Raw genomic sequence first — 14,299 nt, 5'->3', positions numbered from 1 at the left:
GTCATTTTGGATCCAGGCCGCCTACCGCGCTCTCTTTCCACCGGCCCGTAATCGGGTAACGCCGCCGCACCGCGCCGCCTAATCCAATTCATTCTCACATCTTTAAAGACCTTTTTCTCTGAACTGTGTTCCTAGGGCAGCGACAAAGTTTTTTTTGCGGTTAAATCGCCTCAGATCGGGCTTCTAAAGAAAAAGAGCCGATAGCTAACTCTTAGCTCTCTTCCTCCGGTCCACGTTCATAACACTGCATGCAGTGAAAACGCAAGCCACTTCTGCCTGGGTACCCGGATGTTACTATGAAACCTTATGGAGAAATGTCTGGCACTCTAGCGGCCTCTTGTGGCCTTGGCACACAACTTGTTAAAGGATTTTAAACTCACCAAATTTGCAGCTGTACGGAAAGTTTGAATTATCCACAAAGTTTCATACCAGTAAGACTCCCTAAATCGGGAGATAAGCGACCGTCAGGTACACAAACTTTAGAAGGCAATCGTAGCCAATCAGGAGGGAATATGGGAAATGGGACAGATCCATGTTGATGACATGAATGTAGAGATACTGTGTACCGCTTTGCGTGATTTTAGGGCAAAATTTGTAGAAGTGTCCAAAAATGTGTTTTGCAAGAATCGGCCTCATGGTGGCGCTAGAAGAGGGCCATGTGAGAAATGAGGGGTTGGGGTTGTGGTTTGGCAGCCAAGGAGTGTGTGTGCAAAGTTTGGCATGGACAACGGTGTCGGAGATATGAGTAGGGCAAAAGTGTGACGTGACGTAACGGGCGGACAGACTGATGGACGGACTGACAGCCGGTGGAGGTTTTGATAGTAACTGCGACCAGACGGTCGCAAAATATCCACCATAGAAGTAGATGTTATGAGCTACTTTCTGTCAATAGATTTGGAAGCGCTCGTTTTCAATAACGCAACGTCCTGCTGCCACCTGCATTACGTGCAATTTAGAAACAGGTGGTACGTAGGACCGTTGAGGGATTTCCAACGAGCTCATCCAAACTCCAATGCTCCATGCTGCTCAATGTATTGCCACTCAGTCTAGATGAGGAGGGCGTGTCCCAGCGGAAAAGTGACGCATGTGAATACCCTCTATAAGGTGGTTGACTGGTTTGCGCATTGTTGTCACCCTAGCCTGACACTCAGCCTGAATTGACATTTCGTTTCACTCCATTATTCAGTCTGAACTCGCTTCCACCGAAGGCGATTGCAGGGATGGGCGTTGCCAAAAAAGAGGCAGTCTTCAGCGATTGGTTCACCGTCTGACAACACATGAGTTGTGTTGTTACTAGGGTTGGGGGCGGTAACCGCCGTACCGCGGTAAACCGAGGCCTACCGCGGTGTCATGGTCCTTACCGCGGTCAAAAAAGACAAAAATAGTATATTTTTTTATTGAAAACAAGCGAGTTTTAAAACAGGGGAGAAGCGAGGACCGCATGCGCTCCATGCCGTTCTGCTCTGGGCCGTATACCACAGTTTGGAAGCCACATACAGTGTATGTCACTCGTGCCTGTCCGAGTGGCCACTGGCTGCTGCCCTGCAGCAGCAGCGTCGTAGGGGAGTACGGAACAGAGTAAACTTTCTCTGTAATCCACGACACAAGTATGTTAATACATACCTTGTGTTGTGGCTGTTTCTTTTTTTATTCATACGGATTACGAGCGGAGCGCGGGCCGCGTGGACTAAAACCGAAAATGAAACTATTTTACTTTTTCAACCGCGACGCGCGATGAGCCCCGTCGGCGATTTTATAACCTTTTCTGTTAAGTCTTGTAACTAAAACCTGTATCAGCACTCAATCACTGCGTTTTGAGACGTGAGTTTACCATAGAGTTATGGAGTTTACAGAATCACTGTAGCCTACACGATCCTGACTACCCGTCTCTCTCTTCTGGTTTGTTCACACACAGTAGCGTCAGTTCAGAAAAAGCTAAGGTATGGCAACATGACTGGTGTTGCCATACCTTAGCAACAGGCATGATATATTTATTTTAAGAAGTACATATAATATATAATTATATATATACCTATAATATAATTATAATACCTTGTTAAAGTGACCATTTTGTTACATTTTGTATTTGTAGTTATTTTACTGTAATTTACCAACATAATAACCAGTACAGATAGACAAAGAGACATTTATGGATTGACATTTAGAACTAACTTTTATCTTCCCCCCCCTGGACCCAGGGTAAGGCAGCTGCATATCCCTGCCATACCCAATTGACGCCCCTGTTCACACGCAGCTGTGTGAAAAGTACGGAGCCTATGTTACTATGGTAACCCGACAGGGCACAGATCTAAAACACGTCGCATCCGCGACGCGTTCTGAGCTTGTAGATCTGCTCCTTTTAAAGCCAGACACGCTGTGCTGTACGGAGAAGTATAACTCGGGCAGTCAGGCTGTGGGGAGGCGACTTTTGGGAAGATGATTGCAATATTTTGGCTTATCGCCGAACCTTAATTAATAGATACGGGGGTGCGGTAATTACCGCAGTACCGGCGGTAAATGGGAAGACGGTAATCGCGGTAACAAAATGTCGATACCGCCCCAGGCCAAGTTGTTACTGTATGTGTGGCTGGCTAGTGGCTAGCCTGTTGCTTGCTAGTGCTACTTGCTAACCAAAGAAACAGGCAGAATAGGAGCACTACGAACTAGTAATCAAACACAACATAACATGCCTGCTAGTGGTGTTTCATAGCGAGATCGATACGATCGCATTTTACCGCAATTGACCGCATTTTACCGCGACGCGATGCGCGGTACGGTACGGCGGCGGCGCTGGTTTACTTGGAAACGCTGACGCACATGAGTTCTGGGAAAACCCCACCCACGCTGATCACAAGACGCTGATTCACGACGCTGATTCGCCGTACGGATTTTCGAACGAGGAAGGCCTCTTCAATGAGAGCACTTCTAGACCCCTGAATCGCCAAAACAAGAATTTAAAGGGGTGTGGCTAGCGATTCAGGGTCTGGAACTAGGCTATTGTCACCCAGCTTATATGCACATTTTTCAATATTAGTCATGTTTCAAACTCTCCTTGTGTGTTTGTAATCTGTGGGAATATGTCTGTCTGTCTGTCTGTCTGTCTGTCTGTCTGTCTGTCTCTCTCTCTCTCTCTCTCTCTCTCTCTCTCTCTCTCTCTCTCTCTCTCTCTCTCTAGTTCCAGGTGCAGTTCCAGTAGAGTCCATAGAGGGCAGTAGTTTTGAGGAGAAGATAGTTTTAAGTTGGAGAGAACCGCTGCAGACCTACGGAGTCATCAGACAGTATGAGGTAAACCTGACACGCCCACTTTCTACAGCGTTACACTGAGATCAACGTCTTTTGCAGTTTTCCGATAACATTCTTGATCCGATATAAGGACGTTGCTTCAAATACTTCTCAGAATGCTCTGTTTGGTATATCCATGTTTTATTCCAACTCGTAGTACTAGTGAGACTAAGGGCCGATGCATACTCTACTTCTAGAGCCGAGTTCGGTTCGGTTCGGGGTGTCACAACATCTCGGCAGCACTGAACAGCCGACTTAATGACAGTACCTGCCCCATACTGTAGTTTGGACAGAGCTGAACCGATTTCAACTCTGCTTTAAAAGTGGAGTATATGCATCGGCACTTAGACTAGAATGGATTATACGTCTAATAGACATCTATATATAAGACTCTTAAACCCTAATTGCTCACGCGCTCCTTCAGTTGGGTACACGCGCAGCAAATCAGTTGGGTTGGACTGAAAATACTGAATTTCCCTTGCGGGAGGAGTAGGTAACTATTATTTATTATTGTTATTATTATCAAACATATAATTTTCCGAATGTCTGAGTGAGTGTCTGTCTGTCTGTCTGTCTGTCTGTCTGTCTGTCTGAAACAGCGTTTCTCCTCAGTGGCTGGAGCAATTGATCTGAAATCGCATCACCATTAGCATATGAACACACCTGACATAACTGTGAAGCCCGTTTGTCACTTTCACAAATCATATGCTGTATATTAGCATTTTTATGGTGTATCTACTATCTATTCTGCATCTAGCATGAGGCATATCTATTCTGCATCTAGCATGAGGCAACATCTTTAACCAGCTCTGTGTGTGTGTGTGTGTGTGTGTGTGTGTGTGTGTGTGTGTGTGTGTGTGTGTGTGTGTGTGTGCGTGCGTGCGTGCGTGCGTGCGTGCGTGCGTGCGTGCGTGCGTGCGTGCGGGCGGGCGTGCGGGCGGGCGGGGGGGGGGACAGTATCTCTGTAGCCATTAAACGAAACGGGTATTTCTTATATTGATGCTCCTACATATTATCATGCAAGCACCAGTTAAAGTTACTTTCCATCCCTCATATACTGTGTGCACAGTGCACATCCCATAACCCACACACTGCACATCATTTTGGAGCTCATATCTTTGAACGGGTAAGGGCTAGTTATATATAATCACTCGCTCATCCCCCTGTTTGCGGAAGTAATTTCTCTATGGAGAATAACATTGAGTCATCTTAAAATCATCTCATATAAGCATTGTGGTCCAAAAATAAACAAACGGTCTCCGCAATGTTGTTGGGGAGGTGGCTCTAAGATTACCTGGCGCAGAACTGTCAAGGCTGAGTTGAAGGAGTCTCTCATGGGGCACGGCACAACTGGCCGCCAAAGACCGTGATAGGTGTTGGAACATTATCGAAGCCCAATTATGCCCCATAGGGGGAGAAGAGCATAAGTAGTAAGCAAATGCTCTGCATGTCTCTCTCAGTCTCTCTTTGTGTCAGTAGTTATTTTAGTAAAACCGATTCAGACCAATTATCTTGTCAGAAAACGCCATTATGGAATTTAAATGCTCTCAAGTGATTGGCTGTCCCCCCGGCAACCACAGAACACAATGGGACTGGATTGCTCACGCTGGTTGTCATGGTGATCCATAATCCTATCACACGCACGCACGTTCGCACGCACGCACGCACACAGGCACCAACACACGCACAGGCACCCGCGCACACACACACACACACACACACACACACACACACACACACACACACACACACACACACACACACACACACACACTCACACACACACACACTCACACACACTTACACACAAGGGTTCATACTGTACATACAGTATGTGCTATTAGAGTTTTTAATGTTGAGTGTTTGCATGTGCAGAGCTAATCTCCCATATCGCTGGATTGACACCAAAAGTCCATTGAGTTCAGTGGACTTTTTCTGTCCCATCAAAATATAAATGGATTTCCCATTAACAACATAAACGGATTTCCCAGCCGATTCCTCGCAACTCACGTCGGTGCAACACACTTGCAAATTCCCAGAATTGCACCTTCCTAGTTACTTGCGCCAGAAGAGTGTGCAAGTACTGCGTTCGGCTGCGTATGCATGACGGTGTCTGTGTTTGTTTAAGCTTGTAGCCCAATCAGGTACCAGCATTTCTGGCAATGTCAATTAACAGCCAATGAGGGACCAGCATTCCTGGTGATGTCACTGGCATCGCCAGTGGTGATGCCAGTGGTGCGCTCTGCTGGCGCATACATACTTGTGCACCAGGCGCAATTTGGCACCTCGACAGAGTGCAGTTCTATAATCCGAGAGGGGTCCCCCAATTCGTTGTGCCGGGATGGCAATATTCTCCATAGTCATGGGCATGTTATAGGCTCCTACCTTCAATAGACAATAGAGGCATGGACCGTGACATAATATCTACTTATTACCAGTAAGACATCCTAAGGGCGAGAATGCTTCATGTGATGTCACAATATCTCCAGGGCATGGCCACGTTATAGGCTACCTTCAATAGACCTACATGATAATAAATAATCTAACATTTTGCAAAATGTCTGTAAAACAGACATATCCGATATGCATATGGAGGAATGATGTACTTTTCTTCTGATTCGATATTGGAGGACAATAAGAAAGAGTCCGTACCTATAGATTTCATAAATTCACAGACACCTTCTGGAATCCCTGACCATAACCTGAAACTTAAAGTAGGAGCAACCGTTGTGCTGTTTAGAAACCAGCAAACAGATCCCAACCTCACTCTCAAGAACGGCATCAGAATGATAGTGTTGCAGGTGATGGCCAAAATCATTGAATGCGAGATTGCTACAGGGACAAACAAGGGTGAAGGAATCTTCCTCCCAAGAATCCCTCACCATGACAGAAGTAGAGTAGCTTCCCCTCAGCCTTTGCAGACGTCAATTCCCAATCAGGTTAGCTTGCTCAGTTACCATCAATAAAGGTCAGGGCCAAGAAAATGATTGCGTTGGCATCTACTGACCTCATCCCCTGTTCGCTTACGGCCAGCGCCATACAGCATTGTCAAGAGGAAATAAAGCCAGGTTCTTATTATGGATAATAACAAGGGCATTACTGACAACATTGTTTACACAGAATTATCCATCCTATTTTAACCTAGAATTGTCCAAAAAAATATATTTCTGATTTCACCATACCACGTTATTCATATTACCGGTAAATGTTTTCCTTTGTATATACTTGAGGGCCATGTGGGGCTACCCTTCCTATATAATAAAGCCATTGTAAATTCATCACTGGAGCAGCGATCTATAAAGCTGTAGATGTAAAATTGTGAAGGCCCCCGGGGGCCTGTATCTCTAGTTACTTGCGCAAGCAGGATGTACATTAAGTACTGTAATCGTCTGGGTATGTATTAGGGCTGTCTTCTAAAAATCTACGAATCGACGAGTCGTAAGCCCCGGGAATCGACGCCAATTGTTTGAGTCGAGGAGTCAAAAATATATTATTTCTATATCACCAGTTACTTCTGCGGTGCGCTGGACTGGTGTCATGTACTTCCAATTGAGAGAAGTAGCAATTGGGGAAGAGTTATTTATTGTCTCGCGCTAGCGCAGGGGTGAAAGTGAGCCGGAACGGCCGGAACCGCCGTTACGTTAAAACATTCGGAGCCGGAAAAACTCGTTTTTCGCCGCAGGTTTCATCAGCATGTTTATGCTATATTTTTACTATTAACTAATTTTTGTTCTCTTTGTTGTTGAAAGAAAAGTGGTAGAATTATACTTTAGTCGTTATTTTTGTCTCGGATCTGTTGAAATAGCGAGGGACAGATTGACAATAAATCTGCTTGGAGGTCTGACTACAAAATGATGTCACGGCTTAAAAGCCCCTAACAGTATTTCCTTTTTATTATCTCAAATTTTTATCCCACGATTTTTGTAACCCATTTTTCACCCAGTGCCAATTGCCTATGTAATCCTGGGCTCTGCTCTCCCTCTGCCGCGCCTGGGGAGACAACGGACAAACCTCATGCTTCCTTCAATGCATGGGTAGTCCAAGTTGTTTCTTTTCACCTGACAGGGGGGATTTCCCTGGGATGGACGTAGCACGTGGAAGGAACACGTTATTCCAACCAGTTGGAATAAGTATTAGGAACAGTATTTCTAGTTATTATTATTGAAAAATATATATTTTAAAAAGTCCACAGACGCCACCATTGTTCATGGGTGAAGGCATGCTACTTTACCCTGCGTTAACACAAATGAAATCCGCGTAGAAAGTCTTAAAACAGACGATAGAACTAACAGTGTGTGTTTTGAATCCATTTTGTGCGACCGTACATGGTCACAGAATTCAATGGGTGCCTGAGTTTTAGCGTAGCACCGGGCCGCTCTCTGACCATAGTGGCACAGCGTGTCAGGTGATACACCAAAAAGGGTTCCCCCACAGAACGTGTTCCCCCACAGGCGCAGAATAGTGACGTCTTTACACTGCAGCTGCTACGTTTAGCTACATGCTAAAGCTACTGCCGTTTCTGGCTGCTCTTCTGAGGCAGAGTGAGGCTGGCAGAGGGTCATAAACTCATTAAGTCATAAAAAGACGTCTGATTTTCAAAGCGGAGAAACTAATTATCTGTGATTTACAACAGCCGTTTTCCCGAGCGCTCCACGTTCTCATAGTATTACGTCTCTCCCACAGAGTGGTCTCTCCATACACAGTGGTGAGAAAAGTATACTCAAATGTTTTACTTAAGTAAAAGTATCTATACTGCAAGTAAAAGTCCGGAATTCAAAATGTACTTGAGTAAAAGTATAGGCTACACTTAGGACTAAAAGTAAAAGTACTCATTATGCACAATTATTCTGTATCACATGTTACCAAATAATATCCTTTGAAAATAGCCATGGCTGAAGTGGTTATGTAGGCTATACTTTTCAAAGTAACTAGTAAAGTTTTCAAATAATTGTAGTGGAATAAGTACAATATTTGCCTCTGAGATGTAGTGGAGTAGAAGTAAAAGTAATGAAAATTGGAAATACTCCAGTAAAGTAAAAGTACCTTAAATTGTACTTATAAGTACAGTACTTGAGAAAATTACCTTTTTATTACCCCAAGAAAAGAAAAGAAAATACAATTATTGCACCAAAGTAATCAACAAGCTAAAACTATACTATCAAAAATGTCCAAACATTAGCCTAATTGTAAAATAATATAAGATAGAGGCAAACATTTTATAAATAGCCGATCTAAAAGCTCACAATGCAAAAAATAAATAAAATGGGGACCCAAATTATACCAAGGCTATTTGAAAATAGCCGATCTACAAGCTCACAACGCATTGCGGTGCGACGCGTTGTGAGCTTGTAGATCTGCTATTTTCAAACATTTTGTACTTTTACTATTTGGATACCAATACTTTTGTACTTTTACTCAAGTACATTTGTAATTCTGGACTTTTACTTGTAACAGAGTGATTCTACATTGCAGAATTGATACTTTTACTTAATTATAAAAATGTAGGTACTTTTTCCACCACTGTGTAAACGTTTGTGTTCTCATGCCAATAAAGCTTCTTTGAATTGAAGATTGAATTGAAGATTGCTCCCCATGTGGCGGAGTACACAATAATGGTAAATAAAGTAGCTTACTCTAAAATAATCCATCCATCCATCCATCCATCTTCAACCGCTTATCCAGCATCGGGTCACTGGGGTAACAGTTCCAACTGAGATTTCTAGAGTTCCTTAATAATAATAATTAAAATAAACAATACTAATGATTATAATTGCGACCGTCAGGTCGCAGTTACTATGCAAACCTCCACCGCCTGTCTGTCCGTCAGTCTGTCTGTCACGTCACATCACACTTTTTTGCCCCTATCCATGTTAAATTTTCCACACACAATCCTTGTCTGCCAATCCACAACCTCCACCCTTCCAGGGACCCACGCAGCTCCAGGGACCCCCGCCAAATATTTTAAAACACATTTTTGAATACTGCTCCTGCAGTTTTTGCCCTAAAATCACACAAATCGCTACACAGTATGTCTACACTTATCTCATCGACATTGATCTGTCCCATATAGCGCCACCATCAGGTCGATTTTTTAACACATTTTTGGACCTAAACTTTTTTTTTTTCTAAATTTTTTTTTTCAAACTTTTTTTTTTTTCAAAAACATTTTTTTTCAAACTTTTTTTAACACTAAAACGAGCACACAGATTTTATATTGACTGTGTCAATTCTTGTTATTGAGTGTTAATTATGTGTCTCTTATTTTGTCAGATCTCCTACAAAGCGTTGAGCTCCTTCGACACAGAGTTTGATCTGTCCAATCAGAGTGGGAAGGTGGTGAAGCTGGCCAATGAGACGAGTCATGTGTTCACAGGGCTGTACCCTGGCTCCACCTACTCCTTCACTATAAGAGCATCCACCATCAAAGGCTTTGGACCAGCCGTCATTCAACAGTTTACCACCAAGATATCTGGTATGAATATTCATTCATATTATGACATTTTGATTGGCTGAGAGACATTCAGAAATCAAATATATAATAATACACGCATATATGATAATAAATAATATAATACATGAATAAAAGTGTAATAGGCCTACATATAGAATGAATAATAGCGTACAAGTTATACGTATACATTAATATAACGATCTATTAATTATTCATTATATTTACTTTCATTGCCTTCATTGATCAAAAACGAGTCAGGTTGTTCTCTGTACTGGTGGTTTATTAAGCGCACTTGAAATGCCTCCAAAACCAACGTAAAACTGTAAATAAAGCATAAATACAAGACAAAGTAAATAATAGAACATAAGCACAACATGTAACTCATAAACATAAGGAAATGATACAAAAGACAAATAACAATTCCATTTACCTCACTGGCTGCATCCACAACAATGAAGGTAATGAGGTTCCCAAAGAATGCACAGACAAACTTTTCCCAGTGCCATGCTGCTGAACAAACACACACGTCCGTCCGCCCGCACGGACGTGTGCGAACACACTGAGCTGCTGGCGAGCCATTAACCAGCACACTATATGGCAAACTAGCCGGAATACACGTGGGATGGCAACTTCCGGTGCATCACTTTGCTTAGAATAAGAAATAATAACAAATGAAGAAAATAACAAATAAATGACTAAATAAGGCCAATGGCGGCAGCTACACTCCCCACCAAATCACTTCTGGGATTTCAAATGACCTTGAACTCTTAAGACAATATTGTCAAAAACAAGAAACCTTTATCTGATCTTAATACTTTACATTCACATGTCACTGAACCCCATTTCAAACAGTAACTCTTCAATGTACAATTAATTTAAATGCATAAGCAAATCATGAGACCTTGGACTTCAAAAAACACAAAGGAGCAACAGTTTTTACATGACCTTAGTCAGGTGGTCGACTAGTTTTGCCTCCCACATTAGCACTTCTTAAGAGCCCCTTTTTCATATGCTCCTTAAAATGTGTCCTTTCCTTCTTGGAACTCATGGTGACCTTTTGGGACCTTTTTGCTGCTACTTTCTTGCCAGCAGCCTTCTTGGCTTTCTTGGGTGACTTCTTGGTGGCTGCAGGCTTCTTGGCTTTCTTCGGTGATTTCTTTGCTGCCACCTTCTTGGGCTTCTTAGCTGCTGCAGGCATTTTAACTTGTTTCTTGAGGTGCTTAGCTGAAGCAGACATTTTAACTTGTTTCTTGAGGTGCTTAGCAGAAGCAGACATTTTAACTTGTTTCTTAACATGAGGGCTAGACTTTGTTAAAGGTCCTCCCACCTTGAGCAAACTGCACTCTTCAACAAATTGACCTAGCTTGTGCAGCCTCTCTTGGTCAGCTTTAGGTTGCACACTTGGCTGTGCTGGCTCTTTAACTTGCATAACATGACAGTGGTCAGCTTTAGGTTGTGCACTTGGCTGTGCTGGCTCTTTAGCTTGCATAACATGACAGTGGGTTAGATCTGCAGGAGATTCGATTCTTGGGGTTGTGTTTAAACACTCAGATGCTTGCAGTAAAACAGAGGTAGTATTGGCAATAGAACAGACCTCTGATTGAAGTCGTTCTTCTGTTCTCTGAATTTGAATTTCCACATTATAAATTACATGCCTTGTCACCATTATGGATTTGTCCAGTTTGTGACCCATATCAGCATTTGGTCTGTCAATTCGCCTGTAGGCATCATACACATCGCTTAGTTCAGTTAACTTATTTCCAATTGAACTGATGTGTCCTTGTAGGACGTTTATGGAAGCCTGGTTTATGACAGCCTTCTTAGTTGCCCTGGCTTGAACCTTCCAATGTTCATAAACACAGTAAAACAAATCCAACAAAACCTTTGATCTTTCGGTTTGCAAGCTTTCTTTAAACTCTTTAAATTCCATTTGTTGGACTGGTTCTTTAACTTGTGTAGGTAACTTTCTGGAGCAGGTTCTTTAAATGTCCTTATCAACTCACTTGCTTGAGTTGTTACTTTGACATCTTTACTTATAACCCACACTCTTAACTTATAACCATACACTTAAACCATAAGTCCCAAGTCAAATTAACCTTAGATTTAATTCTCTGAATACGTTAATACATTATGCAACACTTTAAAGACCAAAACAAACTAGGCTATGAATAACATTCCATTAGCTCATTCATAATTTGCATAACAATGCGATCTTTCTCTTCTTGCTTTGAATGAATGTCTCTTGAATGCACCTGAAACATGCTAGTAGCACCAGTCAGTTCCTTCTTTGCCTTGAACTGTGCAGACTGTGCACTAACCTTAGGCGTCTGTCTTTATAGCTGGCAAAGTCGCGTGGTTCACTGTGCTCTTTAGGCGAGAAAGGTTCTTTGACCGTCCAATATGCAGCTCCGTGGAACAGCGAGTGCGTGTCTAAAAACGGCCCGCGGGGGCGTCGCTTGGTCCCGTTCGGCAGCAGGACTCCTGCCTGCCAGATCAGAAGAGCGGCCGCCGTCTGGAAGACCTCCACACAGGTTGAGTTGAGTTGCCGTGGATCGGATCGATGCATTGAGTTTTACTTTCATTGCCTTCATTGATCAAAAACGAGTCAGGTTGTTCTCTGTACTGGTGGTTTATTAAGCGCACTTGAAATGCCTCCAAAACCAACGTAAAACTGTAAATAAAGCATAAATACAAGACAAAGTAAATAATAGAACATAAGCACAACATGTAACTCATAAACATAAGGAAATGATACAAAAGACAAATAACAATTCCATTTACCTCACTGGCTGCATCCACAACAATGAAGGTAATGAGGTTCCCAAAGAATGCACAGACAAACTTTTCCCAGTGCCATGCTGCTGAACAAACACACACGTCCGTCCGCCCGCACGGACGTGTGCGAACACACTGAGCTGCTGGCGAGCCATTAACCAGCACACTATATGGCAAACTAGCCGGAATACACGTGGGATGGCAACTTCCGGTGCATCACTTTGCTTAGAATAAGAAATAATAACAAATGAAGAAAATAACAAATAAATGACTAAATAAGGCCAATGGCGGCAGCTACATTTACAAATGATAATAGATATGATATTGGCATTGATGTATGACCACAGAACACCGCAGGATAGCGCCACCTGGGGGATATTTAGGCCTGGGATTATTGAATGCTTTAGCTATTGAGAAATAGCAGATATACAAGCTCACAGCGTGGCACCGAGTGCCGTGCTGCAAGCTTGTAGATCTGCTATTTTTGAAAAAGTCGTAAAAATGTGTGCAAATCTTTGAATATATGTATTTTCAAAGCGAATGTTTGTAACTCAAATTTTGCTTCTGGGTGGTCCCTGGAACTAAATATGTTGAATGGGGGTCCGTGGCCAAATAAATATCATTTTGGGGGTCCTTCACATGAAAAGGTTTGAGAACCACTGACATAGTAGTCTCTCAAGAACAGACTAACTGAGCTCCATTTAAGTGAAAAGGACCTTTTCTTTGACGATTGCTGACATAGAAACACAGGTTTTTCAAAAAATCTTAGAAGGATTATAGAATCGGGTCAAAATTCAAATTTTCAAGATTTTTCAAAAATAGTAGATCTACAAACCCGTTCTAAATGGGTTAATAGTAAAATTTGATTAACAAATTATTCTACCATTATTCTCAAGTTATGCTGCGTGATAAAAACTAGATCTAATAGTCCTCTCCTCTCCTCTCCTCTCCTCTCCTCTCCTCTCCTCTCCTCTCCTCTCCTCTCAGCTCCTCTCATGCCAGGTTATGATCATGAGTCTCCTCTGAACCAGACAGAGTCAACAGTGACTGTTCTACTGAAACCTGCTCAGAGTAGAGGAGCCCCTGTCAGGTATGTGCACACACACACACACACACACACACACACACACACACACACACACACACACACACACACACACACACACACACACACACACACACACACACACACACACACACACACACACACACACACACACAGTGCTGAGTGCTGTTCAGTGCTTTGTGTCTGAGTCTGTGAAGGTTCCATTGTTTCTTTTATCAAATATTCACAAATGTCCTTTTAAGGATGAGGTATTCAAACCTTCTGTCAGTAAAAGTATTTACAATTCTTTTTGTAAGATAAAACTGCATTTTTTCCACAAGAAACCTTCAATCACAAATCCTTTTCAAGATCCATAAAGAGTCTGTGTTCTGTGTTCTGTGTGTGCGTGTGTGCGTGCATGTGAGCTGTCAGTATGGCAGCTTGAGTCTCTCTGTCGCACGCACGCACACCAGATATTTCTTTTTCAAGTTGCGTGTGTAACTTTTATGATGGAATCAAACTTTATTGTCACTTTATTATCACGTAAGTAATATGGGGGAAATTCTTAATTGTGCAATCCCATCAATGCAGTTTAAAAGATAGATAGAGTTTAGAAGTACAGTAGAAGTACAGTAAAGTGCATTTAGAAAAAAGAGGCTGATGTGCTTACTGTAATAAGGTAAGAGTCTGTAAAGGAGAGTCCATCTAAAACACAGATCAGATCAGCCAGTGCGTACTGTAAAACA

At 42.5% G+C, this 14,299-nt stretch overlaps 1 protein-coding gene across 3 annotated transcripts in view; it reads left to right on the top strand.

Moving 5' to 3' along the window:
- LOC308306559 (receptor-type tyrosine-protein phosphatase mu-like) overlaps positions 1 to 14,299 on the top strand; it is a 144,849-nt gene that overhangs the window by 48,978 nt on the left and 81,572 nt on the right. For all 3 annotated transcript variants that reach the window (XM_080751591.1, XM_080751590.1, XM_080751592.1), the window contains exons 10-12: positions 3,176 to 3,285; positions 9,553 to 9,754; positions 13,496 to 13,598. In XM_080751591.1, coding sequence (XP_080607717.1) covers positions 3,176 to 3,285; positions 9,553 to 9,754; positions 13,496 to 13,598 — 415 coding nt within the window. The remainder of the gene's footprint in view (positions 1 to 3,175; positions 3,286 to 9,552; positions 9,755 to 13,495; positions 13,599 to 14,299) is intronic.

Source organism: Nannobrachium achirus (genome assembly GCF_963921795.1).
Source record: "Nannobrachium achirus genome assembly, chromosome: 21".
In the NCBI taxonomy this organism is placed as follows: Eukaryota; Metazoa; Chordata; class Actinopteri; order Myctophiformes; family Myctophidae; genus Nannobrachium; species Nannobrachium achirus.
Note: the sequence above shows the minus strand (reverse complement) of the source record. Positions and strands in the feature narration are given on the sequence as shown.